Below are 24,473 nucleotides of genomic sequence, written 5' to 3' on the forward strand. Positions count from 1 at the left end.
CTTTTAAGTAAACTTTGCTTTCCTTATGTTTTCCCTTAATGCAATTGTTTAATATGCAAAAGAAAGATGGTGTACATTGTATCTCAACCACAATAATAATGCTGCATTTGAACATAATCTTTACAGTTATTTTCCTTTAGTTTATTATCTAAGATTAACATGTATACTTTAAATATCAGAGTGGATAGTTTGGGTTTGTATTGACGATTCTGAATTTCTTATTTCAGGGTTCTATCAAAACTTCAATCAGAGTTTATGTTTCCAGTGGTGTGGTTGAATGAGGTGGGTATATGAAGTATTTTCATAGGGAGACATGTATCAAACTTTTGGCTTGCCTTTTTCTTTAACAGTCTCCCTTCAAATTTCACCATTGTCTAGTTTTCTTCAGTGTTCCCTGAGTTATCACGTGTATCCAGATGTGAAAGTTGCGACTTTTTAAAAACGTCAAAAAAAAGTTTTGCAGCAAATCTACGGCTGCCTCTCACCAGAAATTAGCTTGGAACTTTTGTTTTAAAAAGTCGTAAACTGATTAAAGACTAAACACCACATTTATCAATCAGGAAGAACCGCAAACATAAATCTGACCAGCAGAAAAGCCAAGAAAAGTCCCAAAAAACAGACATAAAAATCTAAATTTATGATACATGTGCCCCATAGTAATTACTCAATAATAAAAAAACAAACATTAACCCCTAGGCGCACCAGGACGTTATAGTACATCCCCGGGGCTAGATGCTTAGCGCACGGGGACGTTCTATAACGTCCTGCTTCTGGCACCGGCTCACGAACGGAGCCGGTACCAGAAGCAGCGGCTGTCAGCTGTCTAGTACAGCTGACAGCCTGCGCTAACACCCGCGATCGGAGCCGGCTACGATCGCGGGTGTTAACCCCTTACACGCCGCGGTCAAACATGACCGCGGCGTGTAAGGGTGTTTGCGCTGTGGATCGGATCCCCCGTGCCGCTTACCGGGGGATCCGATCCACTTCTGGGCAGCTCCGAGGACTGGCATGTGCCCCGGAGCTGCCCGGTCTCCATGGCAGTCAGACCCCTTCCGGGTCTGACTGTAAACTGTCTGAGCATGCGCAAGCTTGCTCAGACAGTTTACACTGCTCTACAATAAAATAGTATTGTAGAGCAGTGTATTGAACTTAAACCAGTGATCAGAGCATCACTGGTTCAAGTTCAAGTATTGTGGGGATTTGGCCCAGTAGAGACCGTGGGAGCGGGGTGCTAGGATGCAGTTCAAGACAGGGACACCAGGGTACAGTCCAAACAGGTCTCGCCTGCGTTTATTGCAGCAAAATAAAACCAGCCTTTACATACAGGTATTTGAATAAACAAAAGAAAACCTACCCGTCAGGGTGCTGACTATACAATTAGTCCACTAGCTCACACTAAACAAAAAGATCACGTGGCTGCTCCAGACACACAGGTCAGAGCTGTGTCCTCTCAGCCTCCTTCCACAGAGAGACAACCCACTCAACTCTGCTGAGTCATTTTATCCAGGCTAATTAGGCTGTTCCCTTCACCTGTGTCCAAGGTGCTGGACAAACCCACCTCAGCACTAAGGCCTTGCATAGAAGCAAAACCTAGGGGAAACATACCGCCCATCCACAGTTAACCCCTTCAGTGTCTCACATACCCTCCCCCTCTGTTTGACCCTGTGGGGACGAACACTTTTGGCCATCAGACAGTGGGTACGGGATAGGGCATCGGCATTCCCATGCAATTTTCCTGCTCGATGTTCCACCGTGAATTTAAAATTCTGGAGCATTAGGAACCACCTTGTGACCCTGGCGTTCCTCTCCTTGGCCTGACTCATCCAGGTTAGGGGAGAGTGATCGGTCACCAGTGTAAACTGCCGCCCTACCAAATAATACCTCAGGGATTCCAGAGCCCATTTGATCGCCAAGCACTCCCTCTCAACTATACTATAGTTCTTTTCAGGAGGTGTGAGCTTGCGGCTCAGGAATGTTACAGGATGTTCCTCACCCTCCACTACTTGGGACAGGACAGCCCCCAAGCCCACGTCAGAAGCGTCAGTCTGCACAATAAAGGTCTTGGTGAAGTTAGGGGTGATCAGTATCGGTCCCTCACACAAAACCGTCTTAAGTCGCTGAAACGCCCCCTCAGCCTCTTCACTCCACTTTACCATCACCGCCCTGCTACCCTTAGTCAGGTCAGTCAGAGGTGCCGCTATTGTCGCAAAATCGGGGATAAATCGGCGATAATAGCCCACTATGCCCAAAAAAGCCCTCACTTGCTTCTTGCTCAAAGGTCGTGGCCACTGCTGGATCGCCTCTACTTTGTTTACTTGGGGTTTGATGACCCCTCGCCCAATACGGTACCCCAGGTAACGGGCCTCTTCCAGACCCAGTGCACACTTTTGGGGGTTCGCTGTCAGCCCTGCTGCCCTCAGGGAGTCTACCACTGCTTGTACTTTGGCTAGATGACTCTCCCAGTCGTTACTATAGACTATAATATCATCTAAGTAGGCCGAGGCATAACTCCGGTGAGGTTTTAGCACGAGATCCATTAACCTCTGGAATGTGGCGGGAGCCCCATGTAGCCCAAAGGGGAGTACCACGTACTGAAAAAGCCCATCAGGGGTAACAAAAGCGGTCTTCTCTTTAGCCCTGTCAGTCAGGGGTACCTGCCAATACCCTTTCGTCAGGTCAAGGGTGGAGAAGAACCTAGCCTGTCCAAGTCGTTCTATCAACTCGTCAACCCTGGGCATGGGATAGGAATCAAATTTGGACACCTCGTTCAACTTCCTAAAATCATTGCAGAACCGTAGGGAACCATCCGGTTTGGGAATCAACACAATAGGACTCGACCAGTCACTTTTAGACTCCTCGATAACCCCCAGGTCTAACATCTGCCTGACTTCTTCGGATATGGCAAGCCGGCGCGCTTCAGGGACCCGGTAAGGTTTTTGGTGTACCCGGATGTGGGGTTCGGTTATGATGTCATGCTTGATGACTGAAGTACGTCCCGGTAACTTAGAGAACACATCCATATTTCGGAGCACAAACTCCTTCGCTTCCTGAATCTGGGCCCTGGAGAGGGACTCCGAGATCCGTACTTCAGGCACCTTGGCAACGGGTACACCTACCTCCGGTGTCCCCTTCTTGGAGACAGACGCCTTCTCTACTCCCATGGCCATCAGGGACTCTCTTTCCCTCCATGGCTTTAGGAGGTTCACGTGGTATATCTGTTCGGGTTTCCTCCTCCCCGGCTGAGATACCCTGTAGGTTACCTTCCCCACTCTCTCCATGACCTCATATGGCCCTTGCCATTTGGCCAAGAACTTGCTCTCCACGGTGGGCACTAGAACTAGCACTCTGTCGCCTGGGTTAAAGGTCCTGAGTCTGGCTGACCTATTGTAGACCCTAGACTGGGCCTCTTGTGCCCTTGTCATGTGCTCCTTTACCAGGGGCATTACCGCCGCTATGCGGTCCTGCATAAGGGAGACGTGTTCTATCACACTACGGTGGGGGGTCCTCTCCTGCTCCCAGGTCTCCTTGGCTACATCCAAAAGCCCACGTGGAGAACGGCCATATAACAGCTCAAAGGGTGAGAAACCCGTGGAGGACTGGGGAACTTCACGTATGGCAAACATCAAATAGGGCAACAAACAATCCCAGTCCTTCCCATCTTTGCTGACCACCCTCTTAAGCATCCCCTTCAAGGTCTTATTAAACCTCTCGACCAGGCCATCTGTCTGAGGATGATACACAGAGGTGCGGAGCTGTTTTACCTGTAGTAACTTGCACATCTCCTTCATTACCCTAGACATGAATGGGGTACCCTGGTCAGTCAAGATTTCCTTGGGGAGGCCTGTGCGTGAGAACACCTGGAACAGCTCCCTAGCAATATTTTTGGAGGAGGTGTTCCTTAGTGGAACCGCCTCGGGGTACCGCGTAGCGTAGTCCAGGATAACTAGGATGTATTGGTGCCCCCTGGAGGATTTGACTATGGGGCCAACCAGATCCATTGCAATCCGTTCAAAGGGCACTTCTATGATCGGTAGCGGGACCAAAGGACTCCTGAAGTGGGAGAGCGGGGCAGTAAGTTGACACTCAGGGCAGGAGCTACAATACCGGTTTACCTCCTCCCATACCCCGGGCCAGAAAAATCGCTGCAGGATCCTCTCTCGGGTCTTCTCAGCCCCTAAGTGCCCTCCCAGCACATGTTTGTGTGCCAACTCTAGCACCAGCCTACGGTGAGATTGGGGTACTACAAGTTGCTCAACCTCCTCACCCCGTATCTGGTCGACCCTGTACAACAGTTCCCCAATAATCGCCATTCGGGGGTATATTTTATCAGCCCCTGGTATTTGGAGTACCCCATTTATCACCTTGACATTCTCCCGTGCTTTAACCAAGGTAGGGTCCTGTAGCTGTGCAGCCCCAAAATTGTCACGGGAAATCTCAAGGTCCAGCATGTCGGCCACCTCCTCGTGGCCCTCGACCTCACCAGCTAGGACCTCTAGGGGAGAGAATTCATCACATGGGGTCACCCCTACTGCTGGTGTGGGTACATCGGCCTCAAAGGGTTCAGGGGCCAAGGCCGGACATACCTGTTGTCCATTATCTGCAACAGCACCTGAGGTGGGTCTTCGTCTCCAGAGGTCCCAAAACACCGGTAAGTCTCTGCCGATAATAGCCTCATGAAAAAGGGTCCCCACCACCCCCACTTCATGGGTAACAGAACCACAAGGGGTATGTAGGTTGATGACAGCAGTGGGATATTCGCGAGTGTCCCCATGTATACACAACACTCCCACTTTCCGCCCGCTGTACAGTCCAGGATCAACCAAAGTTCCCCGCACCAGGGTGACCAGACTCCCTGAGTCTAGCAAGGCTTCCACTGTGTGACCACCGATTGTGACCATGCATACTTGGGGTTCTGCATCCGTGACTGACTCTGCCGACAGAACTGGCCGGGCAAACAGTGACACTCGCCGGGTCTGGTTGCAGTCCATTGGCTCCACTGACAGTGGACAGTTGGCAGCAATATGGCCCATTTCATGGCACCGCCAGCACTGGATACGGCCATGACCTCTGTCACGAGCCTCACTGGGTTTCTGGGTATCCACGCCCCCCAATGAACCCCCTCCCAACCTGACATGTCTCCCCTTTTCCGCAGTAGCAGTCTTACCAGCTGGTTTGGTGACCCTGTCACTGGCACTGCTTCGTGTCGGAGAGGTAAGTAGAAGGTCCTCCGTAGCCCGATACCTCTCTACAAGGGACACAAGATCCTCAGCTTTTGTGGGACCGGCCTGTCCAACCCACCGCTGGAGCCGAGAGGGCAGAGAACGGGTGAATTTGTCGAGGACCACTCTCTCTACCATCTGTGCGGGGGTGCAGTCCTCTGGTTGCAGCCACTTCCGGACAAGATGGATCAGGTCATGCATTTGGGAGCGTGGGGGTAATTTTTCTGAGTAAGCCCACTGGTGGACCCGGCTGGAGCGAACCTGAACGGTGACCCCAAGACGAGCCAGAATCTCCGCCTTTAGCTGGGGGTACTCACGGGCCTCCGTTTCACTCAGGTCGTAGTAAGCCTTCTGCGACTCGCCGGTCAGGAACGGTGCCAGGACATCTGCCCACTGCTCAGCCGGTAACTCCTCTCGCTCAGCTACTCGTTCGAACACAGTGAGATACGCCTCCACGTCGTCGGTCGTCGCCATTTTTTGTAAAGCCTTTTGTACTGCAGCCCGTGCGGAATGCTGGACAACCGGGTACCCTTGCAGACCAGTACGGAACCCCTCAGTAGTCGTCGCTTGCGGTGCTGCCATCATGCCAGAAAACTTCTCCATCATCAGCTGGAACATGGCTCGGGATTCTTCCTGCTGCTGGCGGGACCTCTCCTCCTGCAGCTGAAACATGGCTTGCTGCTGGCGGGACCTCTCCTCCTGCTGCTGGAGCATGGCTTGCTGCAGCTGCCGATTAGCCAGGGACTCTTCCTGCTGCTGCTGCCGATTAGCTCTGGCCTCCTCCTGCTGCTGGCGGGATCTCTCCTCCTGCTGCTGGAGCATGGCTTTAATAAAGTCCTCCATCTTGGCTGTATCCTGCAATTTGCCTGCTGCTTTCACCCAGGCCATGCAATGTTGCAGGATGTAGCGAGCCTTTCGGGTGTATGTCTTTTTGAACTGCCCGCAATCCGAAGCACCATATGTGGGGATTTGGCCCAGTAGAGACCGTGGGAGCGGGGTGCTAGGATGCAGTTCAAGACAGGGACACCAGGGTACAGTCCAAACAGGTCTCGCCTGCGTTTATTGCAGCAAAATAAAACCAGCCTTTACATACAGGTATTTGAATAAACAAAAGAAAACCTACCCGTCAGGGTGCTGACTATACAATTAGTCCACTAGCTCACACTAAACAAAAAGATCACGTGGCTGCTCCAGACACACAGGTCAGAGCTGTGTCCTCTCAGCCTCCTTCCACAGAGAGACAACCCACTCAACTCTGCTGAGTCATTTTATCCAGGCTAATTAGGCTGTTCCCTTCACCTGTGTCCAAGGTGCTGGACAAACCCACCTCAGCACTAAGGCCTTGCATAGAAGCAAAACCTAGGGGAAACATACCGCCCATCCACAGTTAACCCCTTCAGTGTCTCACAGTATGTATAAGTAAAAATATGCAAAAACACTTAACACTACACATTATAATAAATAAATAATAAATACATAAAAATATAAGCCCCTAAAATGTCACTTTCCCATAAAAACACTTAATAAAGTATAAAAAACACAAAAACCCCGCATATTTGGCATTGCCGCGTCCGTAACAATCTGTATAATAAAACAGAATCGTTACTGGACCCGCATGGTACACGCCGTAGAAAAAAAACGCAAAAACGTTCTGAAAAAAGATAATTTTTAATTAATACCCTATAAAAAATGCTCTAAAAAGTAATTTAAAAAATGTTATGCACTCCAAAATAAGCCCACTAAAAAGAACAACTCTTCTCGCAAAAAATAAGTCCCTAACCAGATTTGTCAGCCGAAAAATAAAAAAGTTATGCATATGAAAAGATGGTGATGCTAAAATGAACAAGATTTTCTCCAAATTGGTTTTTATTCAGTACAATTGAATAAAATACACAAAACTCCTACATATTTGGTATCCCTGCGTCCGTAACAATCTGCATAATAAAACAGAATCGTTATTAGATCCGCAAAGTGAACCCCGTAAAAAAACAAACAAAAAAAGCTCCAGAAAAAAGATCAATTTCAATTAATACCCTATAAAAATGCTCTAAAAAGGGATTTAAAAAATGTTATGCACTTTTTTAAGACCACTAAAAAGAACAATCCTTCTCGCAAAAAATAAGCCCTTAAACAGATTTGTGAGGCGAAAAATAAAAAAAGTTATGCATATGAAAGACAGTGATGCTAAAAATAAACAACATTTTTGCCAAATTACTTTTTATGCAGTAAAAATGGGAAAAAAATAAAAAATCTATATAAATGAGGTCTTTTTGTAATCGTGGCGACCCATAGAATAAAAATAATATACTATTTTTATGGTATGGTAAACAGCCAAAAAAACCCCCATAAAAATCTTCCTGAAAAGTGATGATTTTCATTTCCTCCACCAACAAAGAGTTAATAAAATCTCACCAATTAGCCTATAGATTCCCCCAAATTACGTACCAGAAAAGTGCATCTCATGTGGCAAAAGAAATAAGCCCCTATAGGTCCACATTAAAAAAAAGAAAAAAATTATAGCCTGTACAATGTGACATAGCAAACCTGATCTGGATGGCGCCTCCTTCCCTTCTATGCCCGGCCGTGCGCCCATACAGCAGGTTACCACCACATGTAGAGTATCCGTGTACTCGGGAGAAATTGGGTAACAAACTTTGTGGAGCCTTTATTCATTTAATCCATTGTAAATGTTTAATTTTCCACCCAAAATGGGTGTATTGTGAAAAAATATTACAATTTGCAGACTGCACCTCCATTTAGTTTTAACCCCTATAAAACACGTAAAGGGTTAACAAACTTCTTAAAAGTGGTTTTTCATACGTTGAGGTGTGTAGTTTCCACAATGGGGTAATTTACGAGTCTCACTATTATTTAGGCCTCTCAGTGTCAATTAGAAGTTGAGCAGGTCCATCTAAATACAGGTTTTGGTGATTTTACAAAAAATGTGAAAAATGATACCTAAATTCTGAGCCTCATAACATTCTAGTAAAATATGTGGAATCTTAAAAAACCATGCCAACATAAAGCAGACATTTGGGAAATGTAAGTTATGAATTTATTTGGGAGCTATGACTATCTGCATCAAAAGTAGAGAATTTAGAACGTTGAAAATAAAGAATTTTTCCAAATTTTTGCCAAATTTTGTTTTTTTCATAACTAAACACAAAAGATATCATCCAAATTTTTAAACTAATTTGAAGTACAATGTGTCACGAGAAAACAATCTCAAAATCCCCTGGATATCTCATAGCGTTCCAAAACTATAACCACTTATAGTGACACAGGTCAGATTTGAAGAATGGGGCCGCGTCCTTAAGGCCAAAAGAGGCTGAGTCCCGTAGGGGTTAAAAAATTATTTAGTCCATGTTTAGTTGTATTTTTTTTGTTGCAAGGCTAATATGGTTCTAAATGACACATCCTCGAAATTCTACCCCCTTTGTATAATAATATGGTGGGAATAATTTCCTTCACTGAATTTTAACTCCTTCAATACTGCCATACAACTATATATGTTATACTTTCACATACCCCAGAGGAAAGCACATTTCTAACCTTCATGGCAGTGGCCTAATTGAAGCAGCTATATCTCCCTTAAATATAATATCAGGATTGTGTGTGGATGCTTCACAGAAATGCTGATATGTACTGTTAAGTTTGCTGTACCCCACATAACATCCATGTCACCCTGCACCTCCTCATAACATCCATGTCACCCTGCAACTCCACATAACATCCATGTCACCCTGCATCCCACATTACATACATGTCACCCTGCACCCCCACATTACATCCATGTCACCCTGCACCCCCACATTACATCCATGTCACCCTGCACCTCATATTACATCCATGTCACCCTGAACCCCCACATTACCTACATGACACACTGCACCTCACATTAAATACATGTCACCCTGCACCCACATTACATCCATGTCACCCTGCACCCCCACATTACATCCATGTCACACTGCACCCCACATTACATCCATGTCACACTGCACCCCACATTACATCCATGTCACCCTGCACCCACATTACATCCATGTCACCCTGCACCCCCACATTACATCCATGTCACACTGCACCCCTGCAGTATATTACATCCATGTCACCCTGCTCCCTCACATTACATACATGTCACACTTCCCCCCACATTACATCCATGTCACCCTGCACCCCACATTACATCCATGTCACACTGCACCCCCACAATACATCCATGTCACACTGCACCCCTACAGTATATTACATCCATGTCACCCTGCTCCCTCACATTACATACATGTCACACTGCACCCCACATGACATCCATGTCACCCTGCACCCCACATTACATCCATGTCACACTGCACCCCCACATTACATCCATGTCACACTGCACCACCGCATTAAATCCATGTCACCCTGCACCCCCACATTACATACATGTCACACTGCACCCCTACAGTATATTACATCCACGTCACCCTGCTCCCTCACATTACATACATGTCACACTGCACCCTACCTTACATCCATGTCACCCTGCACCCCACATTACATCCTTGTCACACTGCACCCCCGCATTAAATCCATGTCACCCTGCACCCCCACATTACATACATGTCACACTGCACCCCTACAGTACATTACATCCATGTCACCCTGCTCCTCACATTACATACATGTCACACTGCGCCTCACATTACAATCATATCACCCTGCACCCCCGCATTACATCCATGTCACCCTACACCTCCTCCCCGCACAGGAGTCACATGGTGGATGACATCATCAAATGTCCTTCAATATCAACAACATTTTTTTTTTCCCCGTGCCAGAGGGGGCCCCATCACTCACAGGGCCCACCGGAGGATCCTCCAGTCCTGTGCTGTCCCAGTCCAACCCTGTTTGTAGTCATTTATAGGCGAATTTAATTTGTGAAGTGAATAGCAAAACTGCAAAATTATCTGAGTGACAAGGCTTACTGTCTGTGACCAGCCATCCCAGACATGGCTTTATTTTATCGACAATTGAGTAAAATGTGAAGGATTTGGATTTTAGTATAAAAATATAACTGTGCTTTGTTTTCTTCTAGACCGCAATGATTGGTGTGGATTCAGCAAATACATTTAAATCCAGTGTCACCACTCCGATAACTGTATTAGGCATTGTACAGATCTTATTTCTTTGTCTTGGAGGTGTCCTTTTCCTTGCATGCTCTATAACACTTGGTGTCACACGCTCCAAAAGGTAGTAAGCGTAAAATTGTGTTACAAAAACTTTGTACAACTTTGTCATCAATTTGAAAATAAACTTAGCTGGGAGAAGGGGGCAGGAAAGATAAGTTTACCACTTATGTAAGATAACAAAATAATGCTATATTCAGTGGGGGAATCTATCTTAATTCTTACCGCTGGAATTTTTATATATCCATAAGCAATCTCCGCCAGGTCAGACTGGTTTTGAGCAGACTTGACATGGCAGAGATTTCAGCTAGTTTTCTGGAGGAGACTATAATAAACAGTGTCCTGGAGCATTCACTCACCCACCCGCAACCTGCTACCCTGCTTCCCAATCCGTCACTCCCAAAACTGCTTTTTACATTCTTTATCTGCCAGAAAACTAGCAGACAATGCATGTTCATTTCCCCCAGAAACTAGGCAAAGGGGAAATAACCGATTTTAGTGGTTGCTAAAAGAAGTTGAATGTGTTCAGGTTAGGCTAGCTTAGGTTAGTTGCTGCTAAATGTGTGAATCTGGTCTCACTACAGGATACACTTGTATTCCCTTGTCTTGGTAATAAAATATAAGCAGTAAAGCAAAACATCCTCTCCTCCTCCATGTAATGCAACTTAGAGGTCTAAAAAGAAATTCTGGTCTACATTGCATTAGGAATCAATAATGAAAAAATATATAACGCCTCTCCTTGCTCAAGCTGTGCGTACAGAACATGGTCTTAGGCCACATCCATCAGTTTTGCATCATTATTAATTGTTGTATTGCTGATAAACTGCAACTTCATTTTTTTATTTTAAGTTCCAAAGGCAACGCTCATTTTTTGCTTTTCCTTCCAGGATGGTATAAATGATTGCCATGAATGCTGAAATGACAGAAAGCTTACATTGTATGAAAATAAAAATAAGGCTTCACAGAAGATACATATCAATAAAACAAAAAAATGTATATAAAGGCTACAAAACAAGTAAACTATGGCACAAAGAAAGCTGCCATAAGTCTATCAATGGCCAACACACAATTACGGTTGTATATTAAGTCGGGAATGTCCTGGATTCTTTATGCTCTACTATGTCAATTCAGATGACAATTTCAGAATAAAATGTAATATTATGTACAGTTTTTACATGAATGTATTACTTGATATCAGATATAGAGAAAAAACACTATGCACATTTAAGAATAATAAATAATTTAATATACTGTGTATATAAAAAATTTAACTTGTGTGATTTTATTAATTTATTTACATATCTTTTATCAAAATAATGTCCACAGTTTACATTTGTAACTATATCAGTTACCATCAGATGGGGGTTGTGCTGGTTTCTGACCTCTCCTTTGCAACGTATATTTAATCTCTTGCTCGCTCTTGCCGCATGCATCTCAGAAACATCTCCAGAAACCACCCATTTCTTACAATTGAAACCTCTAAAATACTGTCACTCTATTTCACTTTCGCCTAGACTACTGTAACTCCCTACTAATCGGTCTTTCACTAACTGAACTCTCTTCTCTCCAATCTATTCTTAATGCAGCCAGGCTCCTCTTTCAGACCAAACGCTACATGGATGCCTCCAGTTTGTGCCAGTCACTGCACTGGATGCCTGTCTTCTTCCAATTACAGTTTAACCCCTTAATGACCGCCGTATCGTCTTTTTACGGCGGTCATTAAGGGTACTTCTTCTGACGCGACGCCTTTCTACGGCGGCGCGTCAGAAGAAGATTTCGGGACATCGGGTCCTGATATCACAGCCCCGACCCGACACTAACACCTGGGATCGGAAAAACTCCGATCCCAGGTGTTTAACCCCTTACACGCCGTGATCAAGCTGGGATCCGATCCCTCCTGCCTCAGCCCCGGGTTCCGACGAGTGACCCAAGGCTGTCGGCTCCTCTCTGTGCTGGGTTCCGCCTCCTGGCAGGACCCGGCTGTGTGTAACTGAGCATGCTCAGCATGCTCAGTTACTAACACTATACACTGCAATACAAGTGTATTGCAGTGTAAGGGCTTGAACAAGCGATCAGATGAATGCTTGTTCAAGCCAAATGGTGGAAAATGTATAAAAGTTAAAAAAAACAAAAAAATTAGTCATTTTAGAATATAATTAAATAAATAAATAAAATAAAAGTCCCATAATCTCCCCAGTTACACATAACATGCAAATAAAGTATATAAAACACAAAAACAGGTACATATTTGTTATCACCGCGTCCCTATCAATCAGTACATTAAATCTAAATCAAAATTGAACCCGCTCGGTGAACGACGTAAAAAAAAAAGCCTCGAAAAACTTCCCGTAATATACAATTTTTCATCAAACACCATCACTAAAAATGTTCTAAAAAGTGATCAAAAAAGTTACGTTCCCTAATATGATACGAATGAAAAGAACAACTCTTTTTGCAAAAAATAAGCCCTCAGCCAGATCTGACAACAGAAAAATACAGAAGTTATGGCCCTAAAAAGTTGTCAGTAGTAAAAACAATGCGATTTTCTCCAATATTTATTTTGCTCAGGACAATTGAGCGAAGATAAGAAAAACTATATAAATGAGGTATCACCGCAATCGTAGTGAACCAGAGAATAAAGATAAAATATTATTTTTACATTACGGTGAGCGGGGGGAAAAAAAATGCTAAAAATCCAAAATAAAAATTGATGATTTTGTTTGTGTCCCCCTTGAAATAGTTAATAAAATCTCATGAATAAGCTATAGACCCCCAAAATAAATTATCTATACATTGTATCTCATCCCGTAAATAATAAGCCCTCATATGTTCGCATTACCAAAAAAAAAATGTATAGGTCGTACAATGTGACAATACAAATCTGCTGTGAATGGCGCCTCCATTCATTCTATACTCGGCCGTGCGCCCGTACAGCAGTTTACCACCACATATGGGGTATCAGTACACTCGGGAGGAATTGGGCATCAAACGTTGCAGAGCGTTTCATCATTTAATTTATTATGAAACTGTCAGTTTTGGCCTAAAAGAATGTATTTTCCAAAAAAATTCAAAAGTTTCTAAATCACAGGTCCATATTGTTTTAACCCATGTGAAACACTTAAAGGGTTAAGAGACTTAATAGAAGTTGTTTTACATTTGTTGAGGGGTGAAGTTTTTATAATGGGGTAATTTATGGGGTTTTACTATTATTTAGGCCTTTGAAAGTCACTCGGAAGCTGAGCTGTCCCTTAAAATGTGAGTTTTGGCAATTTTCAAGAAAATGAGAAAAATCGCACCTAAAGTTCTGCACCTCATAACATCCTAGAAAAATGACAGGACGCATAAAATATCAGACATTCCGTAAAGGTTAATTATCAAGCTTTTTGGGTACTTTTACTTCCTGTCTGGAAAGCAGAACATTTCAAACTTGGAAAATAAAGAATTTTTATAAACTTTTGCCAAATTTTCACTTTTTTTTTTCAGAATGAAACGCAAAACTTATCACTTAAATTTTGTAACTAACATGAAGTACAATGTGTCCCGAGAAAACATTCTCAAAATCACCTGGATATGTTAAAGCGTTCCGACGCTATAACCAATTATCGTGAGACATGTCAGATTTGAAAAATCGAGCCTGGTCATTAAGCTGAAAACTAGCGTCAGTGATAAGGGGTTAAAATAATCACCACACAGCTGTGGATGACACTGCACTTCCCTATCTCTCCTTTCTCATCTCAGTCTAGAGCCCAAGCCATGCTATTTGATCTGCCATTGATCTTAGATTAATCTCCACCTTAATCTAAACCTCTCCCTCAGGTCTCCAGGACTTCTCCCAAGCTGCACTTATTCTCTGGAATGACCTACCCCGGTCTATCAGGCTAATACCCAGCCTTCAAACTTTCAAACATGCTCTTAAAACCCATCTCTTTAGGCAATCCTAATCACTAGCCGCATGAAATTACAACTCTCTCTTTACTAACCCATCCTGTGTACTCATTGTCCTTGTACTCTGTATATAAGATGACGGCTGATGGATGGTTCAGACATCACCATCTTTATTTATTAAATTATTTTACTCTGTTGCCTTATAAAGAATGGCTGGACCAATATACAAGCTATAACTCTTGTGTCACCCCCTCATCCTCATTGTGTGTAAGCTCTTGAGAGCAGAGCCCTCACTCTTATTGTTCCATATAACTGTTTGTACCCTGTAATTCTTATTTTTTTTGTATATGTCCCATATGAGTTGTAAAGCGCTACAGAATATGATGGCACAATATAAATAAACATTACTATAATTATTATTGGAATGAACTAGATAATTAATTAGAAGCAGGTTCCCTTCTAATTCATTATATACAATCTCCCTCCATATTAAACATAATACTTACTACCCTGTTTCCCCCAAAATAAGACATCCCCAAAAATAAGACCTAGTAAAATTTTGTTCAAGCTCAGAAATATAAGGCCTCCCCTGAAACTAAGACCTTGCAGCAGCCATTGCAGCAGACCCCCCCCCCAATGTCGTACATTAGTATTAGTAGATCATTTAGATGCTGTAAGAGTTTGTGACATGCGGGAAGAAATCATGAGAAAATGTGATACAAGTAGCTACCAGGACAAGAAGGGGTCAATTACGGATAGTGTTATTATTAAACCTGAGAGAATTGGGGCCAATGATTCCAATAGAAATGGAGTCACAATAAATTGCATGAAAATAGTTTGGAAAGTTATAAGATTGTTAGAGAAGTTGATTTTTTTTCAACAATACATGTTAATTAGTTTTCATGGAAAATCCCCTGAAAATAAGACCTAGCGCCTGTTTCGGAGCAAAAATTAATATAAGGCACTGTCTTATTTTCGGGGGAAACAGGGTATTAAATATAACACTTCTTTAAACTTTTTGGCTTTCTACTTTAAAAATATGAGAACGAAGATGACAGATAGCATTTTGTGCAATCTAATACTACAAGATGCCCTCAGGATGAAGGAAAGACTTCTACAGGGCAGCAGGTCTTTGAGGAAGACTTAAGATTCTGAATGTTGTACATTGGAACTAGTGAACATTCATCTCCAAGTGTTTACTCTTATATTTATGAAGATTCCCTCTCATACATGGAGACTATTTAGTGCTGCTATCAGTTCACAATATCATTACTTTATCAGTCCAGTTAAACATTATACATCTTAACATTTGTTACCTCCCTGGAGCAATGTTTTCAACAAATACTTTTTTACTAACCATAATGTAAGATAATTGAACTCAGTCAAAAGATTGAACTTAATAAAATCTTAAATTCAGTGGCATGAGCTACCGGTATATTATATATCCAATCCAAACCAATATACATATGCAAGGATATCCAGAAAACAGACTAAGGCATAAATTCAATTATATTAGGGTAAGGCCAAGTTCACAACTGCGTTTGGATTTCTGCTATGAACTTCAATTGCTAAAACAACAATAACAGAAGTCTAAAAGATTGGTTAAAATGCACATTAATTTGTGTGGACTTTTGATGGTTTCCATTAGGCTTTAGTTTTTGCTTAAGTAATGGAAGCACTAATAAAAGTGTTAATTGATAAGTATAAAAAATTAGCAAAATATGGCATACATGATAAAATGTGATGTTTCAAGTTCATTACAATATTATGGTAGTAAATACAAAGGGGTTAATGCCACAAACATAATCCTATTCCTATGCCTGCAAACTCTATCAGTTTTATTCTATTATCATTAGTGACTGACCAGCATACACCTGCCAATGACAGTTGTCCATCAAACAACGGTCCACAGGACTACTGTTTGCAGCCAGAGGAACTGTACATGCCATCACACTGTTCACTTGAGCATTACCCATTGTTTGCATCACCGATTAGACGCCTAGAGAAAATCACCTTGGGCAGTGCCGCCTGCTAGTTGAATGGGGGTGGCATCTTTGGGCTCATACTGCCCCACAAGCCAGTTTCATTGTGCTGTAAGTACACTGAATTTCGCTGTAGGACCTGTGATGATGTTATAATTACATGACCCGCATTGAAAAGCAGTATACAGGCGTCAGCTTTTAGACATAAAAAGGGCTGCTGACTGAGATGAGGGGGAGTGGGAGACACAGTGAGGGTGAAACTAAATGGGGGGGGGGGGAGAACATAAGAAAGTGTTCACTGAATGAAGAGAGATATGAGGGGGGTTCACTGAATAAAGTCAAGAATTTGGCATGCTCATAAAATAGAGGGGGGCATGATGGGTGATCACTGAATTAAGGGGGAACAAGAAGGCTCACTGAACGAAGAGGAGAACATGGGAGCTCACTGAAGAGGAGAAAACAGGTCAGTGAATGAAGGGCGGACATGAAGGGGAGCTTACTAAATGAAGAGAAGCAGAACATGGGTGGTGTGAAAGGGGAACTTGAAGGGGCCTAACTGAACAATTATGGTGGTCTGTGCGAGAAGAGCGGGAAATTTTATGGGCTATGTGAGAAGAGGGGGGAAAATAGGGGCCAGATGTAGCAGAGCCTCAGCATATTACTTTGCACAAATGAAATAACACCAAATGACAGAAGCAGAGGTGTGTCTCTGAAATCATAAACATTTTAGTTGTCCCTGTCTCCCAATCCTCAATCTATTAAAATAAAAAGTCATTGTCCACTTTTTGCCACTTATTAAAATTGTATAAAAAGTTGTGCACGGGGGGCGTGTCCGGATGCCGAGAGCGCAGGACGTGTGTTAGCCCGGCTCCACTCTCCTCGGCCTGAACAACGGTATTACCCGCCGCCTACCTCGCCGATATGGGTAATTTCCGCAGACAGAAGCCACTCGGCACCTGACTGGATAATTCCGGGACATCTCAGATCGCTGCACTGGTGGATTTTTTCATCAGAGGGATGCAGGCGTCTTCATACCTGGGTATTAACCTTACCCCTAGTCAGGGGTGTTGCTAGGGTGGGAAAAGATCCGGGGCACGGGCCCCGATGCATTTGTATCAGACTTTCAGTAATGCCCCCTCTTGTAAATAACCCCCTCACATGTGGTTGTGTCAATAACAACTTTATTGAGGGGCTATACAGCTACAGAAACACCAGAGAAATCCTGACTTACATCCAGTGACATGTCCACTTCACTACAGTATTAAGGTAGTGGCAAAGTCCATTTTAAGTCATGTGTGTTCAGTCTGTTAAAAAACGCATGCGTTTTTGAAAACAATTCCTTTTTTATCCAGTTTTAACAATTATCTTAATTAAAAATGCAAAAAAACGGGTTCAAAACGTCACATGTGCCACCACCCTTAGGGCCGGCATCACCACGTCTACTTCCTGTGGACATACAAAAAAAAAAAAAAAAAAAAAAAGCACAGTGTAACAGTAGTAGAATCTAGTGACAGTAATATCGACCAATGTAGCCAACAGAAGGCCTCTTAATAATGAACTACAAAATGCCAAACAACAGAAAACAAGAGGAAAGTACAAGGCTTCAATGCAACGACATAAAAGGGAAAATCTTTATTAGTGAACAACAATAAAAATACGTAAAGTAGACTGAGAAGCATCTCAGAATGGATACAAGAAAGCACGCCAGGTAATATGTCCTAAGATACATAAACAAATATCAAATATACAGTATAAGAGACCCAGAAATGTAGTAAACAGTACTAGACAGAAATAGGTATCAAGTGATAATGGTAGTAGTAACAGGGGTCACAGACGCTAAATCATAAACAGTGATAGACACATATAAATAGTGCAAAATAAGTAGAAGCTAGTGTGACCAAACAGAGGACATGATATTACCTGGCGTGCACCCCGACGCGCGTTTCAATCGCAGCAGGTCTTTGTCAAGGGATGACGCCAGGAAATAAGGGACTGGTATATATATAGGGAAGGAGCCAATGGATAGTGCGGGCTGGAAATGAGCCACAAACACTCACCTGTGTGCACAGCACATGTGCAGACAGTGGACGCCAGCAACAAAAGAAAAGGGGAGGGTCTCTTATACTGTATATTTGATATTTGTTCATGTATCATAGGACGTATTACCTGGCGTGCTTTCTTGTATCCATTCTGAGATGCGTCTCAGTCTACTTTACGTATTTTTATTGTTGTTCACTAATAAAGATTTTCCCTTTTATGTCGTTGCATTGAAGCCTTGTACTTTCCTCTTGTTTTCTGTTGTTTGGCATTTTCTACTTCCTGTGGAGTTCACCACACAGAGACATCTTATGTCCTTCATTGTCCCGAAATCTTGGTTCTCCGAAGTTGCGCTCACATGTTGCAGTTACAACTGCATCGCAATCAGTTTTGAGAAGGTTTTAGGTGCAGTTTTGTTATTATAACAAGTGAAAGACATTTGTGGAGCAGGTTTCCCCTTTAATCTCAAATTCACCCATTCAGTTCATGTCTTCCACTTGTTTAATTAACAAAACTGCATCTAAAACCACCTCAAAGCTGATTGTGATGCAGTTGTAACTGCAACGTGTGACTGCACTCTGGCAGTGTTGTCCTGCTGCTGCCTCTAACACTCTCCCAAAATACTGTAAGGCTGCGCTCACCCGTTTGCATTTCAACAAATAAAGACACCAGGCACTCTTATCCATCACATGCATTTCATTGGAGACTCATGTGAGATCAAACCTAGGCCCTTCCTAATGCCACGTGTGAACACGCCCCAAGAAATGTCCCTACAGCCCCCCCAGTAATGTCTCACATACATCCCTCCCACTAATGTCCCCCACACAGTCCTCCAGTAATGTCCCCCACAGCCCCCCAAGTAAATGTCCCCCACAGGCCCCCAAGTAATGTCACCCACTCATCCCTCAATAATGTCTTCCACGCAGCCCCCAGTAATGTCTTCTACACAGCCCCCAGTAATGTCTTCCACACAGCCCCCAGTAATGTGCCCCACACAGATCCCCCTGCAATGTGCCCCACACAGATCCCCCTGTAATGTGCCCCACACAGATCCCCCCGCAATGTACCCCACACAGATCCCATTGTAATGTGCCCCACACAGATCGCCCCGCAATGTGCCCCATACAGATCCCCCTGTAATGTGCCTCACAGAGATCCCATTGTAATGTGCCCCACACAGATCCCATTGTAATGTGTCCCACACAGATCCCCATGTAATGTGCCGCACACAGATCCCCCTGTAATGTGCCCCATACAGATCCCCTTGTAATGTGCCCCATACAGATCCCCCTGTAATGTGCCCCACACAGATCCCCCTGTAATGTGCCCCACACAGATCTCCCTGTAATGCGCCCCACACAGATCCCCCTGTAATGTGCCCCACACAGATCCCCCTGTAATGTGCCCCACACAGATCCCCCTGCAATGTGCCCCACACAGATCCCCCTGTAATGTGCCCCACACAGTTCCCCTTTAATGTGCCCCATACAGATCCCATTGTAATGTGCCCCACACAGATCCCATTGTAATGTGCCCCACACAGATCCCATTCTAATGTGCCCCATACAGATCCCCCTGTAATGTGCCCCATACAGATCCCCCTGTAATGTGCCCCACACAGATCTCCCTGTAATGTGCCCCACACAGATCCCCCTGTAATGTGCCCCATACAGATCCCCCTGTAATGTGCCCCATACAGATCCCCCTGTAATGTGCCCCACACAGATCCCCCTGTAATGTGCCCCACACAGATCCCCCTGTAATGTGCCCCATACACAGATCCCCCTGTTACATGCACACACAGATCTCCCTATGTTCTCCCTCTCACCTGACTCGTGCATCTCCGTGCACTGCTTCCCCCTGCAGGTCATGTGATCGTGACACAGGTCCTGCAGGGAAAGCATTGAACACTGTGCAGCCTCTCATCGCGATCTATGTCCGGAGAACATAGATCGTGATAAGAAAGAGGAGGATGCCCGGGCAGCGGGACAGATGTCCTGCTGACCCAGGGAGATCCGGGGCACTGGGCAAAAGATCCGGGGGAACGAGCCCCGGACCTTTTGACCTAGCGACGCCCCTGCCCCTAGATATAGTGCATTATTTGGGGCCTACTTTACACCTCTCCTGCACGTCCATGTTAGCTAGGTGGAGACCATTACATGTGTCTTTTTTATGCTCACTGCAGTAAAAATCTCAATATTACCCAAATTATCATATCTATTTAAAATGTTGCAGGTTAGGGTACCTGGGTCGTGGCTGGCCGGACTGTAGTCCAGGTGCCTTGACTATGTTTGGAATGGGCGGAGATACTGAATCCCAAAATTGGTCATGACTGCTGGTGCCCCCAGTGGAGGCCTGGCCCTACCTGACCTGAAGCTATATTATTTCTCAGCTCAGTTCAGGTACATAGCCTCGTGGACCACTTTCCCAGCCTATAATATATGGACGGAGTTGGAGAAAAAGCCCTTTTAGGTCCCATGCAATTTACTAAAGATATATGGCTCAAATATAGAGTCAAATTCCAACTAGCCACTAGACAGTGTGACTTCAGCTGGTTTCAAGCGCTTGATCTCTGCCAAGTTATTTCAGGTGAAGGACTACACTGATGCCCATACCAGACAGATCCTTCCCTTTCCCACCTTAACAGAAAGGTTCCCAGACTTGCAGGTGGGCTCTTCCAGTACGGACAAATTAAACACTACATACGCTCTTGTCTAGGCCCTGGGGAGGTCCCACAACCCACCTCATTCAAGCTGCTATGTGCTACAGGTCCCTCTTCCAAAGCACTAATCTCCAACATCTATTGTATCCGTAACTCTCCTGTAAGGCCCAATCTGCTTACACATACATACACAGCTAAATGGTAAACATGGTTGAACAGGCAATTCTCCTTGGAACAATCGCAGATCATCTCGTTTAAAAAGGCCTCCATCAACTCCCTATATAAAAAGAACCGGATCAAACGTCTTATGATGTGGTATCACACCCTGAACTGCTCCATAAAATTAATCCGTTTCCCGGGTCGCAGGCGCACTCATGCACCTCTGTGTGCCAACTGCTTCAAGTTTCTCTACATGCTCCTCACTTCATGTAACCAGTGTAACAGGACTTTTCTTTTGCTGATGTTTTTTTTCCTGGTCCCCACGGTCCCCGGAATGGTAGCAATAAAAATCTCAGATTGTCCTACAAAAAATGACACCAGACCTGTACACAGAAGTACAGAAGTATGTAAAAGATATGGATTTCAGAATTTGGCGAAACACCACATTTTTTCAAAAGATTTTTTGTTTTAAAGGTATTAAAACGTAAACCTATACATTCCTGTAACAGAACTGACCCAAACAATAAAGCAGAGGTGTCATCTGGACCACGCAATGAAAGATAACATTGAAACGGATGGCAGAAATGCATTTTTGGGAATGCTACTGCATTTAAATGGTCCCAGTAGAAAGCACAACCTGTCATGTAACATGGCAAAATGTTCTGCTCTGGAAATGGCAAAATAAAAAATGTATGGTCTATGGAAGGTGAGAAGTAAGAAAAAAAAAAGGTCTGTAGCGTTAAAGGGCCACAAGAATTGGGGTACAATGTATCCAAAATGAATAAAGTGGCAGGATGGACATGAGCACTGCTGCTCTATTCAAAGTCTATGGCAAAGACAGAGATAGGTGAGTACAGTGCAGAACTATTTCCCTTAGCACCATAGATATAAATAGAGAGCAGGGAGCACATTGTACACTGTTCATTTGAGATACAACGGACCCTCAATCTTATGATCCATGGGTACCCCATTTGATTATTTGCAATAAGCATAGTATATAACTATTTGATGGTGGGGTACTTCATATGGTTCACCTCAGGCTAGGTTCACTCTTGCGGTCATAGAATAGATCAAAAAGCAAAGAAATACCTGATAGAGAAGCTGAACAAGTGATCATATAATTTACCAGATGCCTAACACCCACTCAATAGCGCCCTGTATAGACTGTACAATGGTCAAATCAAGACTTTACTGTGGGAACTAAGACTGACATCTCTGCCATGTATACAGGAATGCCTAATCAACACTGACATGGCTGCAAACTTTTTTATCAAGTATTTCTTTATCATGTTTTCTTAACCAATTTTTGTCTAAATGCATCTTTAAAAACACATTTCAATGTACATTTATATCATAAGGCATTAAGGATACAGGAGGCAGGCTCACGGACTGAGCCCTATTCATACTTGCTGGGCATTATGCATAATGCAGCAAACAGCCACAGCTGACACCCAAGATTGGTGATGGCTCCGGCATCTTGGGTGAGATTGTTCCCCCACCCCACCCCCGTGACGTCATCCAGTAGCAACGATTCATTTCTATGGCAGACTCAAGTCATTCAGTCCCGGAAGCACACTGTTATAGATCCATAGTAAATTCACCATGTACTTCAATACTATAGTATTGCAGCATATGGTAGGAGTGATCAGGCCCCCTAGGGTTAAAACCGTACCCCTTTCAATAGAATGTATAGAAAAAATAATAAACATGTTAATAAACGTGTATCACCATGTCTCAAAAGTCCTGATCTTGAACATATCAAAATGGTTATTCCCGGAGGTAAACCCTCTAACGGAAAATAGCGCCCAAATGTCCAAAATGCCACTTTTTCCCCATTTTGCAACATATAAAATTTAACAAAAAGTGATAAAAAGGTTTTACATCTGGTTCCCCCAAATGATAGAAATGAAAATGTCATCATGTGCTCCAAAAATATCACCTTATACAGCTTAGTATGTTGAAGTATAAAAAAGTTATTGATGTCAGAATAGAGCAAAATGAAGTATTTTTTTGTACAAAAGGTATGAGTTTTCAAAATCATAATATTATATAATATAATAATATAATATTATCACATTGGAATTATTTTCCAGCTTCCCAGTAATGCCATCACTAAGCACAAAGCACAATTTGTTAGACAGTAAAGAATCCCTCACAAAGCTCTGTAAACAGAAAAATAAAAAATGTTATAGATTATTAACCCTTTATCACTGACGCTAGTTTTCAGCTTAATGCAAATAATGTCTCACGATAATTGGTCATAACTTCGGAACGCTTTAACATATCATGGTGATTTTGAAACTGTTTTCTCGTGACTAGAGATGAGCGAACACTAAAATGCTCGGGTACTCGTTATTCGAGACGAACTTTTCCCGATGCTCGAGTGCTCGTCTCGAATAACGAACCCCATTGAAGTCAATGGGAGACTCGAGCATTTTTCAAGGGGACCAAGGCTCTGCACAGGGAAGCTTGGCCAAACACCTGGGAACCTCAGAAAAGGATGGAAACACCACGGAAATGGACAGGAAACAGCAGGGGCAGCATGCATGGATGCCTCTGAGGCTGCTTAATCGCACCATTATGCCGAAATTATGGGCAACAGCATGGCCATGACAGAGTGACAGAATGAAGCTAGATAGCATGTAAAACATCCAATAATTGACCCTGACACTATAGGGGACGGCATGCAGAGGCAGAGGCAGCGGCAGCAGGCTAGAGAGTGGCATGGCGACATACCCTAATTGGACTCAGGCTTCAAACCAATGGGTGTCAGAGAGGAACCAAAGGAGGTGAGCAAGAAGCGCTCAAATAATATCGGTACATGATAAAAGTTTGCCAGTATATTTTGTGGATTACACAGCAGGGTGGCGACAAAGTTAACATGGAAGCCATGAAAACAACCCAAAATTCTGCCTGACACAGCTCGTTTGATAAGGGGACCATGTATGCTTACAGTTCATGCCAGTCGCTGCACTGGCTGCCAGTCTCCTTTCGAATACAGTTTAAAATAATAATAACCCTCATCCATAAAGCTCTGTATAATGCTGCACCCCCCTACCTCTCCTCTCTTATCTCAGTCTATCGCCCAACCCGTGCTCTTAGATCCGCCAGTGATCTTAGATTAACCTCTACCCTAGTGCGGACCTCCCACTCGCGTCTCCAAGACTTCTCTAGAGCTGCACCAATTCTATGGAATGCTCTGCCCTGGACTATCAGACTAATACCTAACCTCCAAAGTTTCAAACGTGCTCTTAAAACCCATTTCTTTAGGCAAGCCTATAACACTCATTAACTGCATGAAGTTTTAACTCTTCTACTAACCCGTCCTGTGTCGTCCTCCCATCTGTTATCCAGCAAC

The 24,473-nt window shown here is 43.7% G+C and overlaps 1 protein-coding gene across 2 annotated transcripts in view; it reads left to right on the forward strand.

The window, feature by feature from the left end:
• CD36 (CD36 molecule (CD36 blood group)) overlaps window positions 1-11,661 on the forward strand; it is an 83,402-nt gene extending 71,741 nt beyond the window's left edge. For both annotated transcript variants that reach the window (XM_072147256.1, XM_072147255.1), the window contains exons 11-13: window positions 228-282; window positions 10,300-10,454; window positions 11,278-11,661. In XM_072147256.1, the coding sequence (XP_072003357.1) occupies window positions 228-282; window positions 10,300-10,454; window positions 11,278-11,287 (220 nt within the window). In that variant the 3' untranslated portion in view covers window positions 11,288-11,661. The remainder of the gene's footprint in view (window positions 1-227; window positions 283-10,299; window positions 10,455-11,277) is intronic.
• Window positions 11,662-24,473: the final 12,812 nt, after the last annotated feature.

Source organism: Engystomops pustulosus, chromosome 4 (genome assembly GCF_040894005.1).
Source record: "Engystomops pustulosus chromosome 4, aEngPut4.maternal, whole genome shotgun sequence".
NCBI lineage: Eukaryota > Metazoa > Chordata > Amphibia > Anura > Leptodactylidae > Engystomops > Engystomops pustulosus.